The sequence below is a fragment of the Sminthopsis crassicaudata genome, chromosome 4 (assembly GCF_048593235.1).
Source record: "Sminthopsis crassicaudata isolate SCR6 chromosome 4, ASM4859323v1, whole genome shotgun sequence".
Lineage (NCBI taxonomy): Eukaryota > Metazoa > Chordata > Mammalia > Dasyuromorphia > Dasyuridae > Sminthopsis > Sminthopsis crassicaudata.
Window position 1 is genome coordinate 297169227 of NC_133620.1, and position 10239 is coordinate 297179465.

General features: G+C 46.9%; 1 protein-coding gene across 1 annotated transcript; it reads left to right on the forward strand.

Moving 5' to 3' along the window:
• The first annotated feature begins 1122 nt into the window (after window positions 1-1122).
• On the forward strand, window positions 1123-10019 carry ARHGEF15 (Rho guanine nucleotide exchange factor 15). Its single transcript, XM_074311907.1, has 16 exons — window positions 1123-1190; window positions 2403-3044; window positions 3449-3763; window positions 4295-4334; window positions 4676-4731; window positions 4842-5026; window positions 5212-5372; window positions 5572-5724; window positions 5892-6021; window positions 6571-6645; window positions 6726-6818; window positions 7281-7441; window positions 7537-7689; window positions 7911-7993; window positions 8129-8227; window positions 9585-10019. Exons 2-16 carry the CDS (start codon window positions 2453-2455, stop codon window positions 9743-9745), a joined length of 2457 nt encoding a protein of 818 aa, XP_074168008.1. The 5' UTR covers window positions 1123-1190; window positions 2403-2452; the 3' UTR covers window positions 9746-10019.
• Window positions 10020-10239: the final 220 nt, after the last annotated feature.

The window sequence follows — 10239 nt, forward strand, 5'->3', positions numbered from 1 at the left end:
ACACTTCCACAATCCTGATGCAAGCCCTCTTCACTTCATATATTGGACCACTTCACTAGCATTCTGGTTAGTCTCTCTGCCTCAAGTTTCTCCCCACTTCAGCATATCTTTCACTCAACTGTCAAAGTCATCTTTCTAAAGCGTAGGTCATGTCACTTCTCTATTCAATAAACTTCAGTGGCTTTCCATCATCTTCAGGATCAAAAATAAAATATTCTGTGTGGCTGCTTTGCCTCCCCCCCATTTCTGCTTCTTTCAAAGAGTCTTATGAAATGAGTATTGGATAACAGAAGCTCCCCTACTTCCTATCCTCCCCCAAACCCCCCACCACCACCACAACACCAGCAGGAGGGCTATAAAATTAGACTCAGAAGTAGAGACTGCAATGTCTGAATTATGACAGAGATCTTGGTAGGATTAAAAGAGCCCTGGGTCAGTCACAGACATTGTCCCCCCATTTACTGCCCACTGCCTTGCCTCCTTCTGCTGCTACACAAACATCCACAGCCCAGCCCCTGACACAATGGTCTGGGAGGGGCAAGGGAATTGGCTTCCTCTTTAGAGATCCCTATCTGTGTCCTTACCTCTGGCCTCCGAGTTACAACAACAAGCCAAGAAGAGAAGGAGATTCAGGCACAGTGGGTACTGGAGGAAACGAACAAAAATATAGGTGTTCAAGTAGGAAGTAGCAGTTACTATTTGTACCCCAAAGCAAGTATTTGTTCAGAAGTTGAACCTAACATGTTTCACAATCAAGCATCTTATCCTTAGATTAATATGAGAAAGGAGAGACACAATCTTGGGAAACATAGACCCATAGGAAAGACACACCCATTGTCCCTTGAGATACACCCTCACTTGGCCCATCTCCCCACAAAGCTACCACAATCTGACGTTAACTACAAGATTACAAGTCCAAAGAAGGCACAATCTGCCTTCTCTTTGTCCTCCACTTAGACCTGCTTCCTAAAAGATCCCTGTACTCAATTTCACTACCATGGGGATCCAAGCATCCTGATCTTCAGCATCCAGTAAAAAGCCCTGTTTCAGTATCCCTTGGGGGGAGGGGAAATGAGAGGGGGCGAGCTGGGAAGGAGAGGAGTGTCCGGTTGGGAGGAGGGACTTGAATCCTGTTTCCTGCCCCAACTCATAGGGCAACAGGAGGTGATCAAGAGCGGAGGGGACTACTGGTAAGTAAGGTGGTCCTGGGTTCCTGGGAGGGATGGGAATTGGAGGAGGAAAAGAGGTACTAAGTACTAGGATAAGATACTTGGAACCCTAACGGAAATGGGAACTGGAGGCTGCAATGTCCTTAAAGAGTGGCAGGTGGGGTTAGGAACTGGATACTTGGTTCCTGAGCAATCCCTGGGATTGGGGGGAGTTCATCCGCTTGAGTCCATCTCCCAAATCATCAGTGTCTGGGGCTCTGGGAGAGGGAGGTGGTGGCTCTCTCCTTCCAGATCTCGAGAAGGTTTGGGAAGTCTTTGGATATTCCACAGACCTGGCACCGTCTCTGGGGATTTATCCTATTTCAGCATTTTCTTCCTCACATTAAGGATAGGCTCCATCACAGAGATCACCCACTTAATCCTCATATCCATATTCTCCTATCTTCACAAAAAGACCAACTTCAGCTCCTTTCTTCGGTTCATTTTCTATCTCTGGGCAAGTATGGAGCTGTGAGGATTTAGGATATGATAGGAAGAGGCTGCAGTGGAGAGAGCTAATCTTCCCTTTGGATCTCCCTAGGTCAGAAGCTCTAGGACTCTCCATTCAGGAAAAAGCTAAAAATAATCCGGAAAGGGAGAGTCCAGGAGAAAGAGGAACTTGGAAATGGGGGTGGGAACTAGGAAAACAGTGATATATATTCCCTGCCTCTCCCCACTCTCTCTTTCTTGCTTCCTGTCTTCCAACCTCGAATTGACCCTGCATCTCTCTCACTTTTAAGTTCCCTTTGCTAATTTATTGACAGCTCCCATCTCCTCAGCCTGCCACTATAAAGCATCCAATCTCCCTTCTTCTCTCCTGCCCCTTTCTCACCCACCCTTCTTTAACTCTGAGTCATTTCCCCAGTTTCCTGAAGTCAGGATATATAGAGACAGAAACTGAGGAACCAAATCTAAGATGTCACTTTTGACAGACCTCTCACTGGGATTGAAATGAAAAATAGGAAAGAAAAAGAAATGGAAGAAGAGAAAAAGAGCAGGATGAGAAAAAGAAGATGGAGAATGAGAGGGATGAGAAGATAAAAAATCGAGGGAGAGAGAACCGGTGTAGAATTTTATTTTTAAAGGACTACCACTTGGACTTCCAAATAATGTATTGTTTTCCAATTTTCACAACATCGCTTATATTCTTCTAACCTCAGTTACTGACATTATCTCTCCTTTTCCTCAATCAAGGTGATGACTTCAGGACCAGGTCCTCCTAGCTTCATTAAACCCAGACAAAGATGTCAGCTCAATCTCTTCCCCCAGCAATATCTCCATCTCAGAAGCCTCCTCGAGTCACTCGTCCCCACCTTCCTTCTAGACTCCAGACCAATCCATCCCCACTCTTCAATGGGGCCTCTCACCAGGCAGAAGCCATCCTACCAACCTCTTATGATCCGTTAAACTTAACCTCACCCTACCCTGCTGACTCCCTCCTGACCTCTACCAAGCCTCTAGTTCTTCCATCCATACCACCCTCCAAATCTAGTGCCTTTTCTTTGGTTCCACCAGACTCTTCTTCCAGGTCTCCAAGTCCTCAGGCCCTGAGAGCTGGTCTCCCTAAGCTCCTTCCCCCATTCCCAGCTCCCCAGATCAATGCTCCCGAACCTACTAGTCCTTCTCAGTCCTCATCTCCTAAATTCCTGTCCCTGTCCCATCACCCCTCAGTATCTGGCACTGTGCGGAGACTAGCTGGGAGGTTTGAGTCAGGGTCCCTCATTGGGGGGCAAATTGGAGAAACCCCACTTCCCAGTCTTCAAGGTGGAGTGGATGGGAATGGAGAGAAAGAAGGCCCCCTGGCCGGGGATGGATCTCAGAAGAATGAATGTCTGGGTAAGCAGTGGAACTATGGCTTGAGGTCATGGAGTGGTGTATAAGCCCTGGAAAAGATCAAGATCTAGAAAGATAAACAGAATCTGGAAGGCTGAACATATGGAGCTTCAAGAAACTTAGAGGTAGAAAAGGAGAGTTGGTGATGGTATCATATGTAGTACAAAGAGTATTAGACTAGTGAAGTAAGAACATTGGTTCAAAACCAGCTGATACGAGTTGTATCATCTTAAGTCTTCTTTTGGGAGCTAAGTTATTTCCTTTGTATAAGGGGAGAATTGGATTTTATGATCAGTAAATTACTTTCTTGTATTGACAAAATTTAAATAAATGAATCAAATGCCTGGGCTCTTGAAGGATATAGAGCTGGAGGCCTTTCTACTCAACTGTCTTTTGTTTCTTCCCAGATGTACCCTTGTCCTGCCCACCTCGTTGTCCCTGTCTCTGCCATTTGACCCATCCTGGCCTGGAACTTAAGTGGGTATCTGTAGGAGACAGTAAGGAAGTCCCCCGTGCTCCTCATCCCATCCGCTCTCTCCCCAGCCCCCCAAGTAACAAGAACACCTCTGTTGTTCTCACATCATACCGATCCATGGTGGAGAACAAACTCCTTCCTCCTCTCACACCTCCCAAACCAACTTGGGCCAGGAAGGAGGTCACCCATCCTGAACATCCTCCACAGACAGACCCCAACCTGCCCTCCAAAGATGGCACTCACCCAGGTATTGGGCCCCGGGAATGGGTATGGATGCTTAGATTCCAGAAGAAAGTAGAGTCTGGAGATAGGGAGAGAGAAGGAAAAGTGAATACAGCTCTCTGAAAGGATATACTTTCTAACAAACCAAAAGGCATTAGTCCAGGCTGGGAATCAGCATGAGTTCTGCTCTGGAAATCTTGCTATGTGACAAGTCCAAAGAGGAAGTTAGCCAAAGTTCGTTTAGGGTGGGAACTGTTTGGGTAAGGACTGTTTCATTTGGATTTATGTCTCTAGCACCTAGCACAGCATCTTTCTCATAGAAGGAATACATCTTTAAAAAATTCATTTGAATTCCATGCCCTTTCATCCTTGGCAATCTCTGGTTCCCAGAGTTGTTGCCTCCTTCATTAGCTTCCCCTTTTTAATCCAGTATCTCATAGGCGGTATAGTTTGTCGGGGGTTCTCTGATGGGAGCTGGGATATCTATGGGAGTCAGATGCCTGGGTCTCTGATAGAAATGGGATCTCTTGCTCCTTACTCTGGTTTCTTTCTCTAGGAGACAATCTGGAGGAAAGCCCAAAGAACACTGTGGACAGGTACCAGATACCCTCTTGTAAGGTCCAACACTATAGTTATCATCAAATCCATGCTTTAAGGCCAAAAGGAAAAACCCACCTCCTTCATGAACCCCGTTCACTTAACCTGAGAGGTTCTCTCTCTTTTGTGAATTGCCAGTACTTGAATGGTATTTTCTATTCAGTTGACATTTAATCATGTACTGTTATGACAGTTCATCCTATGTGGTTATTTAACTCCTCAGTGCTTATGTCTTGCCTCTCCCCACTCCCCACAATTTACCTGTAAGCTCCCTGAGGGAGAAGGTTATATTTATGCATCTAAACTTCCAGGAAGTTTTTATTTCTCTTTCTCTCTACAGGGACCAAGAGCTAGAGGTTCTGAATGAGCAGGATTGGGGCCTGCCTCTGCAGGATGGTGAGGGACTCTGGATTATGGGGTCTTTGAAGACAGAAAGGTTTTCAAAGGAAGAGCAAAGGACTCGGGTCATTGCCCAGAAGCACACTGAACTTCTATCTTTTTCTCAGAGCCCCTGTACCAGACAGCTGTGCTAGCTGAAGAGCTATGGGGAGTTGGCAAGGATGGGAAGTTCCTCCCTACAAACCTTAGAGAGCCCTCTGAACCTCGAAATACACTGTGGCAGGAGCTCCCTACAGTTCGGGAGAGTGGTCTCTTAAAAACCCTGAGCCCTCAGGAGAGGAGGATGCAGGAGGTTAGACACCTGGTCAGGAAGGAAATAGGATTGAAGGGAAAGGAATGGAAAGGAAGAACTTGGAAGTCTGGTTTTGGGGGATGAGTGGGATTGGGAGCCGGGAGGGATCAGGGAAGACAAGCTAGGGGCAAGAAGCTTGGATTCTCATAGATCCGATCTCTAATCTCTTAGCATCTCTTTTCTAGAGTCTATTTGAGGTGGTGACATCAGAGGCCTCCTACCTCCGTTCACTTCAATTACTCATGGACACCTTTGTGCTAAGTGCTTCCCTTAGAGATACATTGACCCCCCGAGACCACCATACTCTTTTCTCTAATGTACATCGTGTCCAGAGTGTCAGCGAACGGTTAGTCTGTCTTCCCAGCTTTCTGTCCCCTCTGTCCCCGTGTCCCTTCAGGTTTCTAATCCCTCCGTTTTTGGTTCCTCTATCCCAGATTTTCTCTAGATTCCCAAATTCAGTTCGGTGGGTGCTCCCTTTGTCTCCTGGCTCTTCCCAGAGACCCAGGATGTCTCCTGACCCCCTGATCTTCCCCCCCCTCCCATAGGTTTCTGGGAGTGCTGCTCTCCCGGGTGAGGAGTTCCCCTCACATCAGTGACTTGTGTGATGTGGTGCACGTCCATGCTGAAGGCCCCTTCTCCGTGTATGTGGATTATGTGAGGAATCAGCAATATCAAGAGGAGACCTACAGACGCTTGATGTGAGAGTGGCCCTGACTCCTGACACACGGGGGGGGGGGGTCGGGGGGGGGAGGGAGAAGTTAGGGGAAGATTTGAGGGTTGGAAGCCCAGCAAAGGGGAGGCAATTAGTAACATCAAGGAAAAGGCAGCTGAGCTCAGCTCCTACATCTTTGTCCTCCTTCTTCAGGGAGACGAACATGCGTTTCTCAGCAGAACTGCATCGGCTGCAGAGCCTGCCTCAATGCCAGAGGCTTCCACTGCCTTCTTTCCTGCTGCTTCCCTTCCAGCGCATCACCCGGCTCCGAATGCTGCTTCAGGTGCTGGGCCAGGGACTGCTTGCTCTGGGGTGGGAGTCAACCCTACTCTGGGCTTGTTCATACAAATGCCAAGGCGGAGGATTTCCTCCAAGCCAGAGAACCTCCCATTGGGGATTTCTCAATCCAGAAACCCACTGACTTTCATGCTGCAAGTTGACCAAAATTCATAGTCCTCAAATGAGGGCACCCCCGCTTTAGAGCCTAAAAACCTAGGTGGGATTGGAAACCTCTGGGCTTTTTTAGTTTGGTTATTCCTTAGAAATTCATGATTCTCCCAAGAAATGGCATCCTACTCCTGTCCTACCCCATGTATGCTTCCAGATTTATCAATTACAAACTTAAATAGTGGGTGCAGTGGAAAGGGGGCTGGGCACTTGTATTCAAGCTCGGGTTCTGTCACCTGTGTGAACACGGGCACTGCAGGTCTTAGTTTCTTCATCTGTAAATTAAGTGTGTTAAACTAATCGACCTTTAAGTTTCCTTCCAACCCTAAATCAGTGACCCTGTGATCCCGGAACTCTGGGGTCACCCTGCCTTCTCTGCTCCCAGAACATCCTTCGTCAGACTGAAGAGGGCTCTGGCCGACGAGAGAATGCCCAGAGAGCCTTGGGGGCCATAAGCAAGGTATGGGGGAGCTGAGACCTGGGGGTCAGACACAGAACAGGCAGGAGGAGGGGAGAGGCTGACGAAGTCCTTCCCACCAGATTATTGAGAGATGCAGCGCTGAAGTTGGGCGAATGAAGCAGACAGAGGAGCTGATCCGGCTCAGCCAGAGGCTGCGTTTCCACAAAGTCAAGGTCGGCTTCCTTGGCTCCTGGCACAGAAATTTCCGACTGAGTCTCCCTCACCACCCCTGCCCCCGACCTCCTGCTTCCTAACTCCAGCTCCCAACTCTGCAAATCCCCATTTGTGGCGGTGCCGAACCTAGGGTTTTTTTGGGGGGGAGGAGGAAGTGGAGTAAATATACAAAGGGGTAATGTGCTAGGGGCAGCGGGGTGCCATAATGGCACCGAACTTGGAGTCAGGAAGACTTCCCTGAGTTCGAATCTGACCTCAGATACTTCCTAGCTGCGTGACCCTGGGTAAATCCCTTAATCCCATAAGCCTCAGTTTCCTCATCTGTAAAATTAGCTGAAAAAGGAAATGACAAAACATTGCAGTATCTTTGCCCCAAATGGGGTTAACAAAAAGCCAAACATGTCTGAAAATGATTGAACAAGAACAAAACTGTATAAAGAACTAACCAACTCCCACCCCAGGCTTTACCTCTGGTCTCCTGGTCGCGGCGTCTGGAACTGCAAGGAGAGCTGATGGAGTTGGGAAGTCGGAAAGGCAGGTCCCTCTTTAATTCCCGCCCTCGACTTACCCCCCTCTGTCTCCTGCTCTTCAGCGACTTACTGCTCATCACTCAGCCTAAGAGGTAGGCAGGCTGTCTGGGGGATGGTGGGAGGAGCACATGCGAGGGGAATTGGGAAGGAGGTACCCATCCTACCTGATCGTTTCTCTTCTGGGCAGTGGACAAAGGTTATATGTTCTGGATTATGCCCACCGATCCCTGGTTCAGGCCCAGCCAGTCCCAGACCCTTCTAGTCCCCCGACTTTTCGCCTCTCACTACTCAGCAACCATCAAGGCTGCCCTACCCACCGACTGCTCCAAACCTCTTCTCTGTGAGTCTTGACACACCAACCCCAGGGGACTCCTAGATGGGCCACCCGAACATATTATCTGGCCCCTTGATATATACAGTCCTACAAGTCCGTGGTTTCTCTAGTCTCTTCCCCCAGAGCTACTTCTCCCATTGCAATTCTGCTCAGTTCCCTTGGGCTGCCCCTAGGAATCTAGTGGACCAGCTGTGACTTCTTTATGTTCTGTCTACTCGTCCTCCTAGGTCTGACATGCAGCGCTGGCTGGGGGCCTTCCCCACTCCCGGACCCCCTCCTTGTTCTCCAGACACCATCTATGAGGAGTGGGGTGAGGACAAGCTTGATAGAGATGGGGGGGAGACATTATAAAGAAATTGAATCTGGGGGTGAAAAGGAGAGAGATGAGCTGGGGGCAGTTTCTGGAACTCAGGTCCTAGCCCCGTCTTCTCAAAATCTCCTCCAGATTGCCCCCAACCTCTGAGTACAAATTCTCATGCCGAGACAAAGGATCTGAGCCTGGAGCCTGGGGACCTGGTCAACCAGCTTCACAAAAGCCCGGAGGGTAAGGGAAAACATTTATCAATTAGTAGCTACACTCTTCTTTCCATCTTTCTTTTATCAAGCCACTTTTGGTGAGACCCTTTTCATTGATTCAATTCAATTCAATAAACATTGCTTGCTGAGTACTGCGTTCAGTGCTAAGCATGAAGGGACATGGATAAGGGACATTATATGAAAGATGGTGCCTGAAAATGTCTACTGGGGGAACTGACACATAAAGAATAGCTACAAAACAAAGCACTGCATAAGCACTTAAGATCAGGCAGAATGATCCTGGAGAGAGAAATAAAAGTTATCAGCTGAGAAGAGATGAAATCAAGGAGGTGATGGACTGAAGCAGTGGAATTTGAGATGGACATTATTAGTCTATAGCCGGATTTCAACAGATCAAGATAGAGTTAGAGACAAGAAGATGTTCTTCAGATCACTCTCCTGCTTCTCTCCACTCACCCTAAACACTCACTAGAAGGGGATTTTTTATTTTATTATTTTAAAAAAATTTATAATTATAACATTTTTTGACAGTACATATGCATAGGTATTTTTTTTTTTTTTAACAACATTATCCCTTGTACTCCCTTCTGTTCCGAATTTTCCCCTCCTTCCCTCCATCCCTTCCCCTAGATGGCAGGCAGTCGCATACATATTAAATATCTTATAGTATATGCTAGGTACAATATATCTGTGCAGAACCGAATTTTGTTGTTGTTGCAAAGGAAGAATTGTATTCGGAAGGTAAAAATAATCTGGGAAGAAAAAAAATGCTCACAGTTTACACTCATTTCCCAGTGTTCCTTTTCTGGATGTAGCTGATCCTGTCCATCATTGATCAATTGGAATTGGGTTATATCTTCTCTATGTTGAAGATATCCACTTCCATCAGAATACATCCTCATATAGTATTGTTGTTAAAGTGTATAATGATCCCCTAGTTCTGCTCGTTTCACTCAGCATCAGTTGATGTAAGTCTCTCCAAGCCTCTCTGTATTCATCCTTTTGGTCATTTCTTACACAACAATAATATTCCATCACATTCATGAACCATAATTTACTCAGCCATTCTCCAATTGATGGGCATCCGTTCATTTTCCAGTTTCTAGCCACTACAAAAAGTGCTGCCACAAACATTTTGGCATTTTCAACGCTTTTTTGGTCATACATCGTTTTAACAGTATGATGAAGCCTGCAGACCCCTTCTTAGAATATTTAAAAATGCACAAAAATAAAACATTGAACGACAAAGAAATGTTTCATTGAAATAGTTATCCAGTCTAAAAAAAGCTGAATTCTTGTACCCCAGATTAAGGTTTTTTATACTAGAGAATCCTAAAACCCACTTAAATCTTCTTTATTTCCAGCCTGGCTGAAGGGTTTCCATGGGTCTTACGCTGCTCAGTTAGCAAGTGAGGTGACAGGTGAGCACACCCGACGGAAAAACTTGCAAAAGCAGAAGCAGCTACTTCGAGAGGCTGGGAAGCAACTGCATACAACCCCCACACTCTCCCTCTCTGGGTGCTAGCGGCAGCCTCCCGCACGAAGGTAGGTCCATTGTGGACCCAGGCTCATGACTCCCACTGAGGACATCACTTCTAGAACAGCCAATATGGGACTGGCATTTCTCTGAGTAGCCAATGAAGATGGAGTCACCTCACACTCTAACCAATGAAAATGATAGTTTTCTGAAGTGGCAACCAGTGGGAGACAGAGACTTGAGACATAGGAACCACTGAAGATAGAGCTATATGTCCATTCTTTCTTACAAAAACTGGAAAATAAAATCTCTTTATTCTCAATGTGCTTACAGCCTGTGAGGAACCCCGCTGGCCAACAAGCCATTTCATTCAGGACCTAGTGTATAGAATTGGTGTTGAGGGAGGACCAGAACCTCTGGTATAAGAGCTTTTGGAGCCCCTTTCAGAGATGCTCATTCTCCTTGCTTGTCTACCTGGTACTTAACTCTCACTTGTGGCTTCAAGTAGTATAGCATACACAGCAGTCACATCCTAATAAACT

Bases quoted from the DNA above. Each gene is read 5' to 3' on its own strand.
- ARHGEF15 (XM_074311907.1), top strand. From the start codon at position 2,453: ATGTCAGCTCAATCTCTTCCCCCAGCAATATCTCCATCTCAGAAGCCT. The intron at 3,045-3,448 runs GTAAGCAGTGGA...GTTTCTTCCCAG, and splicing joins TCAGAAGAATGAATGTCTGG to ATGTACCCTTGTCCTGCCCA. The intron at 7,442-7,536 runs GTAGGCAGGCTG...TCTTCTGGGCAG, and splicing joins CTCATCACTCAGCCTAAGAG to TGGACAAAGGTTATATGTTC.